The sequence below is a fragment of the Propithecus coquereli genome, unplaced genomic scaffold (genome assembly GCF_000956105.1).
Source record: "Propithecus coquereli isolate 6110/MARCELLA unplaced genomic scaffold, Pcoq_1.0 Scaffold142, whole genome shotgun sequence".
Classification (NCBI taxonomy): Eukaryota; Metazoa; Chordata; class Mammalia; order Primates; family Indriidae; genus Propithecus; species Propithecus coquereli.
The window spans coordinates 3681769-3703391 of record NW_012138525.1 but is presented as its reverse complement, the minus strand read 5'-3'; the positions used below and the strand labels follow the sequence as shown (position 1 = coordinate 3703391).

Genomic DNA, 21623 nt, shown 5'->3' with positions numbered 1-21623 from the left:
GCCCAGTCCCGGACCGGCCGCGGCGGCCTTTCAAGTCGGCCTCCCGGAGTCTCCCTAGCGGTCCGAGCGCGGGGGCCGCGGCGCGGACATCAAAGCCCGGCGCCCCCAGCCAGATCCGGTTGCGGAAGGGGCGGGCGAGCCGGGAGGGAGGCAGGTTTCGGCGAATTCCCCTTTCATCCCCGGCTGGGGCCAGGCGCGGACCTCCGGAGGCCTGGCACGTCCCAGCCTCCCAGCCGGGCAGGTCCCTGCAGGGCCCGCGGCGGGTGGGGCCCGAGGCAGCGCCGCCGGGCTGGGTGAGGACTGAGCCCCGACTTGGGAAGCGGGCGACCGGGCTTCCGGACCCCGCCTGGGCTGTGCGACCCCAGGCCAGCCCCTGCCTCGGCTTCCCCAGCTGCCCTTCTCCCTGCCCAGGAAGCCCTGGCTCAAGACCTCCTTGGGGAGGGGCCTTTGAGGGAGGGGCATTCGGGAACGTTTGGTGGCCTTTGGACCTTAGGGATGCAGGCAGGGAGCCGGGCTGTTTGGGGTACCTGCACCTCCCCCCCAACCTGCCCCCAGGATCCGCTTCCTGCATCAGTCCAGCCTGTGCCCCTGTGTGACCCATGGTCCCATCTTCCCCCTCTAGGGCTTAGCTTCCTGGAGCGTTGAGGGGCGGACTTGGAATGCCCTCCCTCCCCGCGAGGTGTAACACATCCCTTCTTGCAGTCCTGTTTCCCCACCGGTAAGCCAGGGGTGGGGGCCCTACCTGTCTGGAGTAAGGACAGTGGTGAAAAGGACAATCGATGCCGTCTGCCAGTCTGTAGCCTTCCACACGCTGTCCCCACCTCTCTCCCTGCACGGTCCCATGCAGACCTTCCAGCGCCAGCGCCCTCGCCCTCCCTCCCTGTCCATGAAGGACATCCTTTTTCAGGTGCACACCCTGGGGCTCAGAGAAGGGATGGGGCTTGCCTCAGGTCACACAGCCCGCAGGGAAGTGGCACCTGGCAGTGCTCCTTGGACTTTCTGTTGACTGCAAGACCTTCATGGGGTGAGGTGAGACCAGGCTGGGAATAATGAAAGCAGATGATGACATAACCTCGAATGCAGGCAGCCAACCTAAGAGGCAAGCGTACATATTATCCCCACTTTATGGATGGGGCAACTGAGGCACTGGGTGGTCACATAGCTGGGTTGACCTGGACTCTTTGGCCCCAGAGACTTGAGGCCTAGCCACTGCCCCTGGAGTGAGAGAGGCAGGGCTCCTGACCCCCAGGGTGCTTGCTGTGTGTCAGGCCCAGGCAGGGAACCATCTGGTCAACACAAGAACCCCAGCAGGGAGGTGCTGGGATTATGCCCATTATACAGACCAGGGACTGAGGCACAGAGAAGTGAGTGGTGAGCCCCAGCCTCACTGTAGTGACTGAGTCAAATTTGAACCCAGCCTGTCTGGATCCTGAGCCCTCACGCTTGATTGATTTTACAGCTGCGGCCAAAGAGAGCGGTGTCTTCCCCATCACGGGCCAAACAGCACGGCGTTACAGAGCCCCGGGAGGGTTTCTGTGTGGGGGACCTTATCTGCCAAGAATGGGCAGTTTTAGCAGGCCTCCCCAAGAACGCTGGGTGTACCTAGGCTGGTGGGATGGGACAGGTGCCCAGATACCCAGCAGATGCCACCCCAGCCCAGATTTGCAAGCCTGGAATTTCTCCCTGGAAAATCAGATAATCAAAGAAGTCAAACCCGTGAAATGAGTGTGATCCTTGCCAGAAGCCCAGAGGGAACATCAGGGAGTCATCATGTGGCAGGTGCAAGCAAGGGACCCTCCCCCTTGTCTTATAGGCAGGGAAACTGAGGCAGAGAATACGGCAGGGAGATGCCCACAGGTAGGATCCCACCCTTTTCCCAGCTTTTACCTAGACCCTTCTACATGGCAGGCTCTGGGTTAGGGGCCCGCCCAGTCCCTGCACTCTCGGAGTCCAGGGTCTGCCGAGCGTGGGTCTCTGTGCACTGGTAACCAATGCTGCCATTGTTCACGTCTGATTGTGGAAAGAACCCTGGGGACCTGGCTTCATTTGGTAGAGCTTCCTGAGGAGGTGGCATCTGAGACTGATGCTAAGCAGGAGCCAGTGAAGCCGGTGAGAGGAGCATTCCAGGTATTGAGAAAAGCACATGCAAAGGCCCTGGGGCATGAAGGGGTCTGGCTCAGGAGAGGAAGCAGAAGCCAGAGGCCTGCTGCAGAGGGGGAGGGGAGCACAGAGGGAGAGAAGAAGGGCAGAGGGAGGAGGCAGAGGGGCAGGACCGAAGGCTTGGAGGAGCCTATCCAGTCAGGGCTAGATGGGGATGGGGTGGGGGGCAGCAGCGGAAGTCAGGGCTGAAGACCGGGAGTCCAGCCTGTGGTGACCATGCTCAGGGATGCCCCAGGACTCCAAACCTCAGGAGAACCCTGGTGGGGAGCAGCAGAAAGAAGAGACAAGTCTCTAGTTTTATTCTAAACCCTATTCTGTTGAGCTGCTAAAAAAAAAAAGAGAGATCAAAAGGGAAAATTTGCAAGTTAGATTTAGCCTCAATTCTATTAAACCACCAAAAGCTGTTGGAAAATAATATTAGGGTCTTAACTCCACAAATGCTGGAAATCCCAGCCTGGAAGGCCCAAGCAGGCCGTTCCCTGTCCTCCCAGGGCAGGGGACTGGGGGCAAGAGGCCCTGGATCCGGATCCATTGGGGTGGCCTGGCCTGGTCTGCGGGCTCGGCCAGCGTGGCCCTCCGCATCCTCTGTGGGCAAACGCAAGGCCCCCAGGTGGAACCAGCGGCTCCCCCAGATGGTTTGGCGCTTCTCAGAAGTGTGCTGTTTATGGAGGCGAGCTGTTTGTCCCCAAGACAGACAACTGCATGTAGGGGTGAGTAAGTCCTACCCTGTCTGTGGGTGGGGGGAGGGGGGAGAAGGAGGAAGGAAGGCAGGGAGGGGGGAAGTGAGAAGGGAAGAAAGAGGGAGAGAGGAGGAAAGAGAGGGAGAGAGAAGGGAGAGAAGAGGAAGAAGAGGAGGGAGGAATGGAACTGGGGGTAGGAGGAAAGGGTGAGATGGGGAGAGAGGGGAGAAATGAAAGGGGAAAAGAGGGAGTGGAGAGGAAGGGGAGAGGGAGAAGGAGGGGGCAGATGCTGTCTGTGCTGGGTGGCAGTCCCTGGTGACCGGTGTCCCCACTGTCTGTCACTCCCTCACAATCACATCAGCTCCTCCCCACTCTGGCCCTGGGCCAGGGGACCACCAGGGGGGCCTCACCTGATCCTCACCGAGGATTGGACCTCAGTCACCCAGCTCAGCCAGACCCAAAGCCTGGCGCTTAACCTGGGGCCTTCCACCCTAGGCTGTCCCAGGCCTCACCCACAGGTTTACACAGGAGCCAGGCGCCGTGCTGGGGGCACATGCAGTGTGTGTGTGTGTGTGTGTGTGTGTGTGTGTGTGTCTGTGTGTGTGTGTGTGTGTGTGTGTGTGTGTGTGTGAGGTTAGGAGTGCAGTCCTGGGCCAGGCTGGCTGGGCTTAGGATACTGACTTCGCCACTTCCCAGCTGTGTGACCTTGAATGAGTGACCCAACCTCTCTGTGCCTCAATTGTGAGGAGTAAATGAGTTGATCAGAGAAATTCCAAAGCACAGTGCCTGAAACAGTCAGTGTTCAATTCTAGCTGCTATGATTATTATACCAAAAGGCTGACTGTGGGATTCCCTTAGAACCGGCTCTAAACTGGAGGGAGGGGTCCATGGATGGGCCTCAGAAAGTTCTAGAAGTTCCTTGAATCGATTGAAAATTGTACACAGGGACATTTTTCTGGGCAAAGAAGGCCCTTAGCTTTCAGCACAGGGTCTCATGATGCCCCCCTCCACCCCCGCCCACGGTCTAGCCTCCCTGCACCAGCACTGCTGGCGGCCCAGGCACTTTGGAGGTTTTGTCACACAGCTCTTGAGGGGCTGCCGCTCCGCTGCCCCAGGCCGGCCGGGACGAGTGGGTGCTGCGCTGTCCTGCAGACCTGCAGCAGGCGCCCACACAGGAGGGGCCGAGCGTGCTGGGGAAAGAGCCCCTGACTCAGGGAATTGTTTTCAAGGCTGAGATAACAGCGGATGTTGTATCCAAACCCACTAGGATGGGAGGCATGAAAGCGGATTTCCAAGCTGAGCTTTGGGTAAACAAAACACAATAAAAACGATGCTTCGGAACCAAACGCTGAGTCGGATGGCAGCCCCAGGCACGTCCAGCCAGCTGATGCCAGCCCTGCCTGGCGACCAGACAGGCTTGGGGGCGTTCCAGGAGCCTCACGGCACAGCTGGGGCCTAGGAGACCAGGCACCCACACCTGCCCCACCCCACCGGCTAGGCCTAGCTGGGACCCCTGCCAGCTCCATCCTAGTGGCTCCGTCAGGCCGGGAGGATCCACTGCCCAAATCACACCTGCTGAAGTCATGGCTTCCGCATCTGGCCTCGCAGAGATTGTGAGCACGTGCTGAGGGGCAGTGGCCCCTGGGGACATGAACCTGCTCTTGGGAGGCAGTGCGGCTTTGTGGGTTCCAACCCTGGTTCAGCTGTGTGGCCCTGGGACAGTGGCTGTGCGTCTCTGAGCCTCAGGTGGAAATGGAGATCATACGGTACCTCTTTGGCCGCGCGTGCAGTTTGGACAGGAGAGAGGCTGTGGGGAGGCCGGGGCATTTGGTGGGCACAGCAAGGGGCACAGACCGCCCCATGCCAAGGCCAGGCTCTATGCCTGGGCCACCAGAACTCCCACTCTTGCCATATGACGCCCTGGGCCCCAGTTGCTCCATCCATGCAATCCAGCGACCTTGAAAGAGCCGTTTATGATCTCCTAGTTGGGCTGTGAAGTGAGAGCCGAGTGCAGGAGAGTGTACAATACAGAATTCATGTAAAATCGACACGAAAATATAAGAATCCACGCATGCACACAGTTCCTTGTATGTGCACAGAATTTCTCTGGAAAGCGCAGAGGAGACTGGGTTACCTAGTAGGAGGGACCAGGGCCGGAGCGGGCGCGGCTGGGAGGGGCTTTCTTCTCCCTGGTTCCCGGTCGAGTCCTCCGCGTGCCGCACCGCGTGCGTGCTGTGTCTAGTCCACACATAGGTAGAGGGTATTTTTAAAGTCCTTTGGGAGCTTTGCTGGTCCCAAGGAGCTGCCCTGAGGATCCTGGGACAGTTAGGACAGGAGGGATGGGGTCAGGCAGGACAAAGCCTGCCCCTTGATGTCGCCTCCAAGGAGCTGTCACCCCCTGAGCCTCACTCTGGCTCTTCAGCCTCTCTGCCTGGCCAGTTCTTCCGAGAAACCCTCCAGGACCCTCGCGCCAGCCCTGCCGGTGGCCCCAGCCCAGCATTTGCCAGTTGGGCGTCTGTGTCAGGGCAGCCACACAACGTGCGGGGCCCCTTGTTCAGAATGTATTATGGATTTCAAGATGGCTTGAGCAGAGCGCGAAACCATTGCGGGGCCCTTCTGAGCACAGGCCCTCTGTGCCACCATCCCCGCCTGTGTCTCCCCCACCAAGACGCGGGCTCCAGAGGCAGGAACCCGCCTGTCTCATTCACGGGGCCCACCGCACGGTAGCTGCTCAATGAATGTGTTCTGTCAAGGAATGAAGGAATGAGGAGTGAGGAATGGAACCACGAAGGGGGCAGCATCTGGACACACTGGCTACAGCCCTGTATGGCTGGGCAGGAGGAAATCTGGGCTGGCTTCCTGGAGGAAGGCGCCTCAGCCTCAAAAGAGGCAGCTACTCCATGTTCCCTCCCACAGGTGTCTGTGCCTCCCAAATGACAACTTTTACCACGATTTATCTGTAGCTCAGCTGTGTGACCTTGGTCAAGTTACTAAACCTCTCTGTGCCCTAGTTTCTTCATCTGTAGGAGCAGTGCCTACTTCCCAGAGCTGGGCCCTCCTTCAAGGGCAAGGAAGCTCTAAGCAGAAGTGTTTGGATCAGTGTCTGCACCTGCTCAGTAGCACCCACAGTGATTCCTCTGGGGTTTCCGCTGCACTCTGAGCTCTGTGAGCGCAGGGGCCAGGCCCATCTCATGGGTTCTTGGTGGCTCTAATTAACACTGCCAGAACGACTGCCCAGCCTGGGGAGGTGGCTTCCCCTGAAGAACATGCTTTGGGTCCTCGAGATGGCTGCAAAGTGTCTGGGCCAGCAGGTTCCTAAAGGAAGATTCTTTTGCGGTTTGCTGGGCTCTGCAGCCATGAGAGCTGGAAGTCTGCCCGGAGCCTGGCAGGGGACTCCTGGGAGTTCGGGGGCATCACTGAAGCCCCCGCAGCTGCCAAGTGCAGACGGTAAGCCAGGGAAACCCTGGTGGGTGGGTCCCTAAGGGTCCCCAGGCTCCATGATGGGAGCAGCAGAGGAGCTGCTCCTGGCTGCTGCTCTCAGGGTCCAAGCCTCACTGTTCAGGAGAGTTCCAGAGCCCCAGAGATACCTGGCCCAGCCTGGTGAGTCCAGTCCCTGCTTCTGGCTCAGACTCCACCTAGTGCCCAAAGCTGGCTGTGATGGGCACAAATGGCACAGTGAACATTACTTGTCCCTTGCTTTCTTGGAGCTGTTTATATAGGAGAGTGTTGTGGCTCGTGGGGCTGCCTGGAGGTGGTGGCACATGTCTTCATGGAGGGGTTTGACTGCCTCCAACAGGAGCCCCTGGAAGGTGCAGACCATCTGTCACTTAGGGCATGTTTGGGGGAGAAGACAGAAGGACCCAGAGAGGCAGAAATGAGGGGAGAGGGAGGACACCGGCGGGGGAGGAGTTGGTAAGTGGCATGGACAACGCAGAGCAGCTGCAATGGGCACTGGGCAGCCCCGCGTGGCTGGGGCCAGGATGACCAGGACAGTGTCTGTCTGTCTTGGCTAGGGGAACACCAGCCTTTCCCTCCACCTGGCCAACAGCCCTCCTGTGCCCTTGCCTCCCCCGGTCCCCGCTGAGAACGGCAGCACCAGCCTCGCACAGGGACCGCGGCGGTCCCCTCTCTTCCCCTTCGTTCCTCTGTGCCCTTCTGAGCACGCCTCCGCCTCGCTGCTGTCAGAAAGCCCAGGTGTCCACCCTGTGCCCTGCACAGTGGGGTGGGTCCCCTTCCCTGCTCCTAGAGCCCTGGGCTTCCCGTGGTAGCACTTGTCACTGTGTCCTGGAATTGCCCTCCTGAGTCCACGCCCCCAGTGACTGTAGGTTCCAAGGGCAGGGCTGGTCATTCTGGCGTCTGCTGTGTGCTCAGAGCCTAGCACAGTGCGGCACGCAGTAGATGCTTTTCTGAGTCTGTTCCGGCTGCTGTGACAAATGACCACAGACTGGGTAGCGTATCAGCAACAGAAAATTCGTCCTCACGGGCTGGAGGCTGGAAGTCTGAGGTCAGGGGGCCGGCACCGTCGGGTTCGGCTTGCAGACTGCCGACTTCTCGCCGTGTGCTCGCACAGGGGAAGGGCGAGGCAGCTCTCTGGGGTCTCTTTGATAAAGGCACTGATCCCACTCAGGAGGGCCACCCTCATGACCTAATCACCTTCCAAAGGCCCTACCTCCTAACACCATCGCATTGGGATTAGGGTCCCAACATGAATTTTGGGGAGACACAAAGATTCAGTCCGTAAGAGTGAGAAGAGTGCTCAATGAGCTGCCTGCGGAGTGACTGTCAGTGAGCCCACCGGGCCAGCTCACGCCCCTGGAGCCCCGCTTGGGGCTGGCTGCAGCCAGGGTCCACGTCTGCAGTGGCGCCCACTGCCCCTTCCCGGAGCAGGCCTGGAGCCGGCCCTGTCCCTCCTGTTCCCCGTCGGGGTCCCGCCTGCCCTCCCAGGATATCGTGAGACTTCTGCGCCCACAGGCCCTTTGCTTCTGCCAAATTCCACCTTCTCCAAATAAACGCCTCTTTCTCCCTGACCTTGCCCTGATTCTTCCTGCCTCCATGGTGCCCATGTGCTGCAGGAAGGGTCCTCCAGACCCCCTCACCTTGGGAAGAGGGATCCCCCAGAGGACTGCCTTCAGCCAGAGGCCTGGGCTGCTCCTGTGAAGAAGTGTGTTGGTGTCTCCTCGTGTGCACGGAGTTTGCATCCTGACTCCCGCACCTGATAACTGTGACCTTGAGAAAGCATGGAACCTTTCTGGGCCTCGTTTTCCTGTACTGACCGCAGCTGATGAGAGATCGCCTATGTGTGCGGCTGAGGGCTTGGCTGGTGCGGGATACTCGTGGGGCTAGTCCAGCTCCGGCTCAGCCTAGGTGGGGCCCCCTAAGCTCTCGGGCCTCAGCGTCCTTATCAGCAAACGGGGCTGGGGAACCTCACGTGCAGGGGCGCGGAGGCCAGGTGAGGCAGGAACGCCTGGAGAAAGCCGTGATGGTCCTGCCTCTCCGGTGGTCTCCGCCTTTGTTCCTCCCCTCCACCCCCGAACTGCACCCAGCTGCCACTGCCCCTTGCCCCGGTTGGGCACAGGGTCTGCCCATGGCCAGTGGCAGGGGTGGGAGGGCTGCAGTTGCTCAGAGTGAGAAGGGCAGGCAGGGCCTCACTGAGGTGGGTTGGGGTTGAGGGGAGTACACCTGCCTTGTCCCCCAGCAGCTCAGGTGGGCCTGAGGTTGGGGGGAGCAGGAGTTTTCCTGGCTTTCCAGCCATGCTGCTCCCTGGAGCCCAGGAGGGGCTGCCACCCACCAGGCCACCTGCCAGCCCTGAGTGGAAATGTACCAGGGGAAAGGCCCTGTTGGGACTGCCAGGGAGGGGGTGGGGGTTCCTGCCAGGGAGGGGCGAGAGACAGAGGACCCGAAAGAGCTGGGCATGGGTCCATCCCTACTGCTGCTCTTCCTCCTCACCCCGCTTCTTGGTCAGCCCAAGTTCAAGGCGGGAGGGGGGCATGTTGGTGGACAGACAGGCACCTGCAGAGGCCCAGTGGGGAGGCATCTGTGGCCTCCAGGTCAGCAGGTGACTCCAGAATGTGGAGGCTGGGGTCCCTGGGAGGCCCTAACTGAAAGGGCATGCACGGGTGGTGTCTGCGCCCGTGCTGTTTCTGCTGTGTGCGTGTTAGTGGTGCAGTATCTGTGTATATGCGTGATGTGTGTGCGGTGTGTTTTGAAATGTGTGGTGTCTGTGTGTGGGGTGTCTTTGTCGGGGGGTGCTGTGTCCCCGTGGTGCGCGTGTGTATGCTTGTGGTGTGCCGGTCGTGCTGTGTGTGTGTGTGTGTGTGTGCGTGTGTGTGTGTGCTGTGCCTCTCTGTATGGGGTGTGTGCGCGCGTCCCCATACTGAGAGGCACGTGTGTCTCCGTGTATGAGAGCCGGGAGCGCGGGACGTGGGGCTCTGCGTCCTCTGGACACAGACTCCATGTTTGAGGTTTGTGGTCTGCGGAGGAGGGAGGGGAGCGCTGCGCGGACGGAGCAGGGAACGGGCAAGGGCGCTGCGGCATGGGGCGAGCCGGGGCGAGCGGGAGGGAGGCTGGCCGGGACCCTCCTGCCCGCGTGGCGCCCCCAGCTCTCCTGCAGCGCCCCCTGCGTGGCCCCGTCCGGGGAAGGGCTGGGCGAGCGCGGGCCCGAGGGTGGGCCGAGACGCCACCGGGATTTCCGCGGCCGCCTCCCCGCGCGCCGAGCGCTCCTCGCGGACTCGGCCTCCAGTGCTCGGCACTGCGCGCGGCTGCAAGCTTAGCAGTTCTGGGTTAACAACAAAGCGAGACAGAGAGAAGCTGGGGCTGGGGCGGCGCCACTCCCCCCAGGCAGGGCCGCGAGTGCGGGCGGGCGCGAGGGGGCCGCGAGCTGGAGGGGGCGGCAGGCGGGCGCGAGCGCGCGGGGAAAACTTTCCGACCCCGGCGTGAGAGGCTGAGAAGTTTCGGCTGCGCCGGGCGGCGCCAAAGCCAGGCCAACACTGCCCCCGCGTGGGCGCAGCGCGGCGCGGCAGCCGGCTGCGGGCGGGGCCCCGGCGCGGCTCGTGGGGGAAACTGAGGCAGAGGGGGCCGCTCAAGGCTACCGGGTCGAGGTGCCCTTGGGATTCCTCACTGGCCCTCTGGGGCAGAACTCCCACTCCAGCCCCCGCGGAGGGGCGGTTGTAGCCTGGCCCCCATCCCGCCCTGAAGGGCTCGTGCCAGATCTGTCGCCTTTCTTCCGGAGCCAGGGGGCCGGCTCACAAAAGGCCTCACCCAGCCACAACCCACCCAGGCCCACGACCACCCCCCGACCCCAACCCACCGGCAGCCGCCCATGCCTTTGCTGTTAAAACGGGGCACCCGCGTGGGTTCCACGGCTGTTTCCTGCCTGGCCAGGAGTTGGCGATAAAGAGTCAGATCCCCGGCAATGGCGAGGGGAGGGGGGCAAAGGGCAGCTCCGAGGAGAGGAGTGGGCTCAAACTTCATCCAGGAAGACAGGTGTGGCAGGGGTCTGGGGGTGCACTGGGGGTGCTGGGTCAGCGCCTGCCGCCTTGTCGTTTGCCACCTGCTGATGCAGATTTAAGGTTGGTCTTGAACTGGGCCGAAGCGACCCTCCTGCCTCAGCCTCCCCAGTAGCTGGGACTTCAGGCGCCCAAAGCTCTCCTGATGCGGATTTGAACATTGCCCCCGACCCTGTGCCCAATCCACCCAGAGGCTTGCCCTCCAGGGCCCAGAGGGTAGGAAAACGGCCAGAAAAATGCAGACAACTAACATTTGTCCACACACACGACTCTTTTCCCTGGGGCTGGTATCTGGATGCCCTCACCCAATAGTAGGAGGTCAGCAACGTAGCGTTTGGTGCCAAAGATGGAGGCTGGCAGGGGAGGGGGCTGGGGAGCTCAGGTCACCACAGGTGCCTGCTTCAGGTGTGGTCTGATCTAGGTCCACAGAGGCTTGGTCCCAGGTTTGAGGTGTGTGGCAGGGTCTCCCACCTTCCAGAAGTGGGGTTCACTTGGAAGGAGCCCTGAACCGTGAGGACGCCTTGGCCCACCCCTCAGCCTCATCCCAGCTGTGATTCCGCACATGTCCTCCCCTGGCCCAGGAGCCCCAAGACAAACAGTCAGGTACCCAGAGAGGCTTGTACCTTGAGACCTAGTGGCAGGTCCCAGCCACCTAGGGTGTGCGTTTATTTGTGGAGCAAGGGAGGACCCTCATTGCCTGGCCCGCGTGGGCCGCTGGGCATGGGTTCGTGAGAGTTCATCTCTCAGCCCGCCGCAGTGTTGTGGTCGGCAGGAGGAGCTGGTACCCCTTGGGGTGGCCTCGCCGCAGGACTGACTGCAGCACCAGGCTGGGCAGGAAAGACTCCTATAATGAGCAGGAGGACCAGGTGGGTGCTGCCGGGACCTCAGGGCAGGGGATGGGGCTCCCTGGGCCCAGCAGACTCTACCCCACAATGCTAGGGCACAGGCCCAGCTGTCAGCCCCATTTTACAGATGAGGAAACTGAGGTGTAGAAAGGCCCCACCACCTGCAGGTGGGGTGCCGGGATCTAAATCCAGGAGGCCCAGCTTAGAGACCACCCCCTTGACTGCTGCACTTTGAGGGAGATGGAGGTACACAGGCCTGGCCACCGCAAGCTCCCCGGTGACTGAGTGTGCAGGGAGGGCATACCCAGCCCTGGCCACCCCACTGAGCAGGGCTGCTAGTAGGTGCTCACCAGCTTAGGACCCAAGGAGCAGGGCGATTTGCCCACCTGCTCCAGGATGTTGTGGGTGTCTAGTAAGGTTTGGAGGCCCTGCCGCCGCCTCTGGGTGGTGGCCCTAGGGATGAAGGGCAGGCTGCTGTTCATGGAGGTGTCCTCAGAAGATTGGCCCTGAGGCTCCTGGGTGGGCCTGGGGAAGACAAGAGCCCATGAGCTTTGTGGATGCTAAGTCCCAGGCCCACCCTGGGCTGACACGGCCCTTGAGGAACCAGACTGGCAACCTGCCCGCTGCTGGATAGGGAGGTCTGAGGGCAAGGATGGGGGAGCCCTGGCAATGCTCTTGAGTCCTGTCCCGTCCCCAGAGCCTCACAGGCTGGGGAAGTGCCAGCTGGAGGAGCTGGTCAGGGCCTCCTCCTTGGCCCCAGGGTACAGGGCTTTGGGCAAACTCTCCAGCCATCTCCCCACACTCCCGAACAGCCGCTCGGACACCGCCGGAAGGGTGCACGTCTGGTTCTCAGTGACGTTCTGCCGGACTGGAGGAGAAAGGGCAAGGTGAGATCCCAAGCCGGGAGGGGGACCCCTGGCGCCCCCTCTCTCCCCTCCTCCCTCTGGCAGGCAAGGCCAGGCAGAGCCCTGTCTCCATGGCAACCCCAGGCTCCCCAGTGCCTTCTGGCTGCCTCCAGAGAAGGCTCGGGTTTTAAAACTATCCTGCGTGACTCTTCTGCTGTTATTACCCAAGCTGTGCCCCGCCCCCCACTAACCCACTCCTGCTCCAGCCCAAAACAGGCCCCCTTGCCCGCAGTGGGAAGGCCAGTCACCCCCCTGCGGAGGTCCCAGAGCGGATGCTGAGAATGCTGAGAGGTGGAGGGAGGGCTGGCTCAGGGTTGGAAGCCTTTCCTGCCCAACAGCTGCCTCAGGAACCCCGAATTCCCCAACAGCTGCCTCAGGATGGAAAGGGCTGGGGAGCAGCAGACCGAGCTCCGCATCTCCTGCGGACCTGGTGCCCTGGGGTAGGACCACAGGTCCTCGTGACAGCAGCCGACACTGTCATCTTCCATATGAGCCAACGTTTGCGTAAAATTGTTTCTCCTGGGCTTGTCCTGTCTTGGACTCCCAAGAGTGGCCTGACTTCTATGTAACATACACAAGCCCCTTCTGCTCTTGGGGCCTTGGTTTTCCCATCAAACAGTCGGAAGTTGGGCAAAGATCACAGCTTCCATCCCCAACTTCCTGCGATTCTAAGCCAGCTGGGCAGGATCCCTCCCGAATCAAGGTCCTGGATTTGTAGGGCTTTACCCACAGCTAGGCTTTGGGGCACCCATTTCTTGAAACTGCACGTAGTAGGTGCTCAATAAATAGCTGCAGGATGTTGCCCATTGGAAGCCCTGGAGGCTCCTGGGTGCTGAGCAGAGAAGAGGCTGGGCACACAGAGAAAGGTGGAGCTCAGGGCAAGGACGTGCTCTTCTGTCTGCCTCTCAACACCCACTCAGAAAGCTCGCTGGGGAGTACACAGAACAGACGCCATTACTCCCATGCCTGGTGGCTCTTAGCTCCTTTGCTGGACTAGGCAGTGGCAGCCGTCCCCAGAAGAGAGAAGGTTCCTCTTCTCGACCTTCCTGGGTACCTCCTCAGCCAGGCTTCTGAGGGGTGCCTTCATGGGTATGGGAGGAAGGTGCTTCCAGTGGCTTCTGGCCCTTCCGGAGGAGCCCCTCTAGGCTGTGTGTGTAGGGGGCACAGACGTGGGCTTGGGAAGCCGTGGGTGCTGGTTCCAAGGTGGGCAGATACAGTGTGTAGAGACCCCTTGGAGCAAGAAGTCCTTTAGTGGCCAGACCTGGATGGCTGTTGTTTCCTGGGCCACCACTTCAGCTGCTCCCTGGTGCCACCCACCTTGGGATACCTCTGCTGGACCCCAGACCCTCTACTTGGTGCTTGAAGGTCACCCCGACATCCTCCAGGGAGGCCAGTTCGGGTACTTCCTCTGCAGGGTCAGTGATCTCTTGGCCTTTGCAGGCTGGCCCCTCACTCTGGGGGCCTAGGGCCACAGTCTCTGCCCTCCCAGCTCCAGGCTGGAACTTTCTGGAGTCCCGAGGCTCCCCATCCTGTCTGCCTACCTGCACAGCTGCGCTCCCAGTAGCGGAGTGCCGTGTCCCATAGGGTCTCGTCAGCGAATCGAACCCGGAAAGGGCAACACCGCCTGCGAGGCCCGGAGGCCTCCCCTGAGGGGCTTTGAGTGAGCACAGCCTTAACCTTGGGGACCTGTGCACCGTGGGGCCTGCTGAGAGAGGTGAGAGGGGCAGGGGTAGCCAGGGCCCGAGCCCAAAGCCCCCTACTCCACCCGACACCACATCCCCTAGACCCAGACTCGCAGTGTGATCCTGTACGCGTGACCTTGTCTGGTCTGTAAGATGACGCCATGGCATAATGCCAAGCACAGCAGCCAGCCTCTACTGAGCACCTCCTACCTGCTTGGCAATGGATCACGCACGTAACACGCACCATCCCACCCAACCCAGACAGCCCCCAGGAAACGCTATCATTATTCCCATTTTATAGGCGAGGAAACTGAGGCATAGAGACTTTTGCAACTTGCCCAAGGTCACATGGTGACCAAGATGGAGCCAAGATTTGCGTTCTGGTTCCAGAGCCAGCACCCTGACACACCAGGCGAGGTAGCAGAGGGAATGGGAATGCCAGCTCAGGAGCGACGCAGTCCTGGGTGTCAATCCTGACTCTTTGAGCCTGTTTTCTTCTCTGTAAAATGGGGTGACCACGGTGCCCACTGCACAGGGTTGTGAAGACATGAGCTGCACTGCAGAAGTGCCCAGCCAGGGTCTGCAGGGCCAAGAGTAAACACGTCTGACAGAGCTGTTCCTGTTACAATCATCGGTCTCAATTGTGCCCCGTGTCAACCATGTGACCTTTGGCAGAGCGCCCCCAAGCCCTCATTTTGCAGTTTTCTCCTTTAAATTATTTATCATAGGCACGATAATACCATCCTCACATGAGTTTGGTGAGTAACAAATGACTTCCGTGAGGCGGCTAGTACAGAGCCTGGCACAAGGTTTGTGCTCAGTAAAGGGTATCTGTTATATTTATACGGAATAGATAAAATTGTTCCATTGTTATTAATTTCAGCCTCAAGGCCAAGGCTACGGGAGGGCCTGCTTGATCCACCTATGGTTCTGTTATTCAGAAATGCCACGTCTGACCGTAAGCACACACACATTTATCTATCTGCATCCATTTATCTGACCATATCTTAATGTCTGTGCAGATGCAGAGAGTGCTTTTCATCAGCCCACCAAAGAGCCAAGACGTGAGATGTCTAGGACAATGCCCGGCCACAGGCACTGGGACCCAGGTGTCCAACAATGTCTGCTTATGAGTCCCTGCTCTCTGCTAGCTGCAAGGCCACGCAAAGGCCTGCCCTTGTTCTGCCCACCAGTCTGAAACCTCGGCTTCTCCACTCAAGGGCCACTGGAGCCTGTTCTAATGCAGCCTGGTGTCCCGGGCAGGACCTACCAGGGAATGTCACACATGGTAAGCTGCTCAAGCACTCACTCTTGAATCTGAAAGACTGTGGATGTGTCTGTCTCTGCTTTTGCTCACATTTAAGAGAATGAACTTCTCAGGTTTTTGGTTTTTTTTTTTGAGACAGAGTCTTGCTCTGTTGCCCCGGCTAGAGTGCCGTGGTGTAGGCCCAGCTCACAGCAACCTCAAACTCCTGGGCTCAAGCTATTTATTCTCTTGCCCCAGCCTCCTAAGTAGCTGGGACTACAGGTGCAAGCCACCATGCCGGGCTAATTTTTCTATTTTTAGCAGAGATAGGGTCTCACTCTTGCTCAGGCTGGTCTTGAAGTCCTGAACTCCAGCAATCCTCCTGCCTTGGCCTCCCAGAGTGCTAGGATTACAGGTGTGAGCCACCGCACCTGGCCCATAATTTTTATTATATCTTGTGAGCCATTGTGTGCTTATTTGCCTTGATTGGTTTCAAGTTCCTGGGCTGGTAAATGTGTTTCATTTCTGGTTCCTACTCTGATCCATCCGTGGTGTCTGCCTGGACTACTGTGTCAGGAAGGGTTCTGAGGCTCAGTGGGGAAATGTGCTGTGAGCCAGTGTCTGGCATGGGTACAGGATGAGGAGGAATGGCACCTATGTCATGTGTGTAGTCACCCTGGTCTTTAAACTCACAGGCAGTGCTCTTCACCCTTTACCCCTGCTTAAGCCTGTTTAACCCGGAGGGATTTTTCTGCTTTCTTTCCCCCTCTGTTAGAGCTATGGCATCTAGGCCCAGGTAAGCTCTCATGCCCAGGTTCTTCTCTTACCTCTATTCCTTATTTTATTTCCCCCAGTATTTGACATATAATAAAACCTAATAAAAGTTAGAGAAAGAAATGGACAGATGTTGGTGGGATGGGTAAAAGGATGGAAGACTGGGTGGGTGGGCTGATGGATGGATGACCTAATGGGTGAGTTAGGAGAGGGTCTGAATAGGACTGAATCGTGGGTGGATGGGCAGATGGATGGACGGGTGGCTGGATGATTACGTGGATGGGTATGTAGAACTGTGGGCGGCTTCATGACTAGCTTAGGGGTGGACAGGATCCTCGATTTACAAGTAGATGGAAGGATTTGAAGATAGTTGATCGCTGGATGCACAGATGGGTGGACAGAAGTGTGGGAATTTGTGACTAGGTAAATGACTGGCTGGCTGGATTAATGGATCGAAAGCAGACCTGATTCACGGGTGGGGGGGTGGATGGATGGAGTCATGGGTTCATGATAGATAGATGAATGGATGGATGAATGGAGAGATTCATAAACAGGTTGTAGAAGACCCGGTTCATGGATAAGATGTGTGCGAGGATGGATGGGTGAATGGGAGAATGGATATATGAATAGATTCATGGATGAATTATGAATATGTTGGCAGAAGACCTGATTAATGGTTGGACGGATTCATAGAAGAACTGATGAATGAATTTTGAATGGGTTGGTAGCAGACCTGATTCTTGGATAGATCTATGTAAGGACAGATGAATGGATTCACAGACGGATTACGGAAGCTTCATGAGAAGACCTAACTCATGGATGGACACATGAATGGCTGGATTGACGGATGGACAGGTGGATAAATGGATAAATCCATGGGTGAAAGACAAAAGGAGGGAAGCGAAGACATGCCCTTTCTCCCCCACCCCCACCCATCCCCTCCCATCACCCGTGAGTTGGCAATGGTGAGTGGTGAGTGATCACCCTTCAGAGGCCCGGGGTAGGATCTGATGGAGCAAAATCTTCTTAAGACTATCTTGGAAGTAGGAAGACTGGCCCTTTAAAGACACCTGGGCCACACCTGCCATGAGTGGCCGGGGCCCCTCACCCTGGTAGCATTGATGGCCACCCAGTTCCAACCAAAAAGGGGACTGACACTTACCACAGGTCTGGGAGGAAAGAGCAGTTGGGACACTGATGAGACCTTCGGCAGCGCTCTGGCACAGCCCTTTGATGTCGGGGTGCTGAGGATGCTGCAGCCAGAAATAGGTGGAATAGCTGTGAGCCTTCCCTGGGGAACAGGCCTGATTAGGCCCCTCCTAGTTATATGGCCTTGGGGCGGTGGTGCACCAGGGAGGTGGACCAGGTGGTGGAACATCACAGGGAGTGGCTGTGAGGACTCTGTGAAAGATGCTCAGCTAACATCAGCATCTTTCTGAGCACCAGGGTGGGGAGAACAGGAACCCCAGGGCCCACCTCCCACCCCCCACCGGAATGGCTCGGCCCTGCCCCGCCCCCTCGGGCCCGGCGAGGAGGCCTCACTCAGTGGCTCGGGTGGCTCTGCGCACTTGTCCTGGAGCTGTTGCAGGAACTGCCGGAACCTGCTAGGGAGGAACTCTCCTATGAGGGCGCCCAAGGAGCCGGGGCGCCCCGTGGCCGCGCCCCTCCAGGGGTGCTCGCACTCTCCAGGTCCTGGGCGCCGGGGAGCCGATCCTCGGGGCGCGCTGGCCGAGAGCAGGGGCGGCAGCCGCAGGGACCTCAGCACGCCGCGCTTCTGCGCCGCCCGCGGGGGCTCCGGGAACAGGGCGGGCAGGCGCGGCGGGGGTCCCCCGACGCACCCCCGGGACTCAGCGTCCGAGTCCTGCCACCACGCGGCGCCGGCCCCCGGGACGCTGGAGCCCGCTGCGCTCCGCGTGAGACGGGCCGCTCGCAGCTCGGGCGAGGTCAGCTTGGGCAGCGGCGGGTCTCTCCGTCGGAAGTCGCCGTCGCTGGGGAACCCCTTGCGCGCCTCCTGGGCCCCGGGGTGGAGCGGACGCCGGAACATGTTGCGCCCTGCGCTCCGCTCAGGGCATCCTCACGCCGGCGGGGGCGCGGGGCGCCGTGGGAGGTGGCGGGGAGGGCGCAGGCCAGGCCCAGGCATAGTGCGCGGAGCGGGGACGGCGTGGTGTGGGGGCTCGCGCCACTGGCCGGCAGGCAGTGAGAGGCTCCGGCCAGAGCTCCCTGAGACTCTGTTCCCTCACCTGAAAAATGGTGATGGCGGGAGTACCCACCTTTTTGGGTCGCTGTGACGCTTCAATGAGCGCGTGTGTGTCAGTCGCTTAGAATAGTGCCAGGCACGTTGTACATGCTTAAAGACTGGCTGCCGTTCTTATTATTTTAAAATTATTATTTAGGATTTAGTCTCAGCTGCACTACTTACTAGCTCTGTAGCCCTGGGCGAGTCAGTTAACTTCTCTCAGCCTCCTCTCAGCCTCTGCTCTGTGGAATGGGGATAACGCCCCGCCCGCCTCTTTGTTACGGTGAAACGGGCATCGCGCTGGTCGAGCACCCAGCCTGGGCTGGCGCCTTCAGATCTACGAGGGTTGTCAGCGCTCTGCTGGGAGCTAGGAGACCTGGAACCAGCTGAGAGGATGAGAGACCTGACCAGCAGCCGCCCAATCTAGGTGGCGCCTCAGAGCCCCGAGTGGGGAGCTTGGTGAAAATACAGATGACTTCCCCCCACCTCCCACCCCAGATTCTGAATCAGCAAGTCTTGGGGGGGTGGCGCGCCAACACATATACTTTTAACAAACTCCCCCTTTGGGAGGCAGAACCCCAGTCCCACCCCGAGTTCTGAAGCTGGGGGGGTCTCTGAGCCTGCTTCCTCCCCCCCACACCTAACTCCCAGGTTGTCAGCTTTGAGCTGGTTCCTGGGTGGTGTCACAGTCACCCTGGTGGGGCTTCTGGGTGGGACCAGAGAAGGTCCCGTGAGTTCAGAGCCCCTTAAAAGGTGGGCTAGTGCTGGGGAGAGCCCATCTTCCCTGCCTGGTCCCTCTGCCAGCCCCTCCCTGCTGCGTCCAGGGCCTCTTCAGGGCCATTGTGATCTGTCCCTCACCCTCCCCCGGCCACCTGAGCAGCAGTGGATGCTGAGGCCTGGGGGCCAAGGGCGGGGCTCTTGTGCCCTGGATGCCATGGCTGCAGCCACCAGGGGCGCTGGGACTCCTGACAAGGGCAGCCAGGCCTAAGCCAGGGAGGGAGGGCCCAGAATGGTCCACCCCTTCTAGCTCCAGGAGGCTCGGGTGGGTCATGTTTGGTTCTGTGACTCCGGGAAGTAGAAGTTCTGTCCCCAAACTGGGCAGTAAAAATATTGGAAACTAAGAGACCCAATTTCAAGTCCATGGTCTGCTTCTCTTTGCTGTGTGATGCTGAACACATGCCTTCCTTCTCAGGGCTCCGTGGTAAAATGGACTGATGGCCCTGATCTGTGACTTTTGGCTGGGAAGGGGCCAGGAGAAAGCTCATAGTGTTGTGAAACTCAGGTGGAGAACAAAGATAGTTTAGACGAGTATTTCACTGGCATGGTATAATCTTATAAATTGAAAATGAAAAAATGACTTTGTAATTCAAATTACACAGTGTACTACTGGAGGAGGTATCGCCAAATATGTATTCCATTTTCTGTAAATGCTCCTCAGCCAGGGATGGAGGGGCATACTTCCTTGGGAAGTTAGAAAACTGAGTGGGAGAGGTGGAAATTTTTGTATGTATTTAAAGGGTATGTGAGTTTTAAAAAATGGTTGAGGAACAACAACAGGTGGTTTCTAAGGAGCTCTCTAGCCCTTGCACACGGCAAACATTTATTGAGCAAGTATTAGGTCATAAAATATGAAATGTCTGATTTTGAATCAAAATTTGTAGTTTATTATATCTCAAACAAGAAGCAGTACAATTAATCAAAGTATGCGCCTAAACTATCAACACAGTTTTGCCGTCTTAACGGTAGCTTGTTTATGCCAGCAGCGAAGAAGCCTGGAGAGCCAGCGGTGATGAAATCATGAAAGGCGTTTTCCACAGCTTGTTCAGTATTGAATAGTTTTCCTTGCAAGAAGTGGTGCAAGGTCTGGTGAGTGCAGTGGGTGACAGAGAGTTTCCAAGTCCAGCTTCTGTAGTTTGAGCAGCATTGTGTTGTAAGACGTGTGGTAGAGCGGTGTCTTGCAAGAGCATTGGCCTGTCTCTATTGACCAATCTTGGCTGCTTCATCACAAGCATCTTCATCATTTTGTCCAACTGGTTGCAGCAGACATCTGCTGTAATCGATTGACTGGTTTCATGAAGCTGTAGTGGATAATACCAGCGCTGGACCCCCAAACAGACACCATTAGCTTTTTTTTGATGTTTTGGACTGTGTTTCGGCACTTCATCTTTATCCAACCATTGTGCCAAACGCTTGCCATTGTCTAAAGGAATCCATTTTTCATCACAAGTAAAACAATATGGTGTAGAAATCATTCGCTTTTATGTTGTGACAGCAATGAAAGGCAAGCTGCGAGACGATTTCTCTTCTGATGCTCATTTAACACATAAACTGCCATGTGAGCTGTATTTGAGCCCAGGGCCTCGAGAAGCATATGTAACTCACACGTCTCTTCATCTTGGGATCTGGGAGAACTATTTTTCAAGTTGCATATAACTCACACACAGAAAACAATAAAGAAATAATAAATTTTTCATTAATTGAGGAAGGATCATTTTGTTTTCGAAGTTTTTATTCTATTTTCATAATAAAACACCATGGCCCCAGGGAAAAAAATTTCTTTTCTAGCATGGCAGTCAATGTGTTAATTCATGCAGAACCCATCTATCCAGCTTCTTTACCTTGCTGATTTGTTTCCGATGGTCCAATATTGTTGGAATAGTAACATAAAACCTTGCTGCTAATTCACGCTTCCATTACAGCTTTCAGCTCATCATTGTCCACCTTGGTCTCAGGTCGCCACATGGCTCATTTTCAAGATTAAAATTACCAGAATGGAACTTCTCGAACCATTGAGGAACTGTGTGTTCGTTAGCCACATCCTTCCCAAATGCTTCGTTGATATTTCGAGCTGTCTGAGCTGCATTTATTCCACGACGGAATTCATATTCAAAAATAACATGAATTTTTGACTTATCCATGGTTTCACAAAAATTGCTCTAAAAAAATTTGAAAGATAATCACAGCCAAAACATGCATTTGAAAGACTAAGGATGTACCTTCACAATAAAAAAAAGAGAAATGTCAAAGTGAAATGTCTGAGATATCATCTGTCAAACTCAGTACTTAAGGAAATTGGACTTTCATACTTAATAATCTAATACTGTGTGCTAGGCTTGGGCATTCAGAGATGTGAGAAGCATGGAGCTCAGGGGGCTGTCCAGACCCTGGAAAGGCCTTGGAGCCTGGGTGTGGGGGAAGGGGCTTTCTCTTTCATTGACAGGAAATAAGGTAGGGGTGGACTTTTAGGCATGTGAGAGCTTGGATCAGAGCTGTCCCCCAAAAGAGTATTGTAGACACCCCCCAGCAATTGAATTGCCCAGGATCTATCCCCTTTCCTTACAGACATGGAAAACAAAGCTTGAGAGAGGAGTCCAGACCAGGGGAAGCAAGAATGACCTAGAAGAGTCTAGAGAGAATGCCAAATAGTATGTACATAAACAGATTTTGGGGACTCAACTGCAAAGGGGGCTTTTCAGCACCCCCTTCCCCCATAGTTTTCACTATATTACAGCAAACACATTTTAAGCACCTCCTGCGTGCATCGCCCAGAGGAAGGCATTGTAAATCTAATACCAGGATGTTAATTTAGG

The 21623-nt window shown here is 57.6% G+C and overlaps 1 protein-coding gene across 1 annotated transcript; it reads right to left on the bottom strand.

The window, feature by feature from the left end:
- Positions 1-11081: 11081 nt before the first annotated feature.
- Positions 11082-17841, bottom strand: LOC105806515 (chromosome unknown open reading frame, human C9orf50). Its single transcript, XM_012639647.1, is given in 8 exon segments — positions 11082-11189; positions 11541-11715; positions 11896-12058; positions 13637-13797; positions 16730-16797; positions 16799-16855; positions 16956-17050; positions 17340-17841. Coding segments are annotated over 8 exon segments (1329 nt in total).
- Between the last annotated feature and the right edge of the window lie 3782 nt (positions 17842-21623).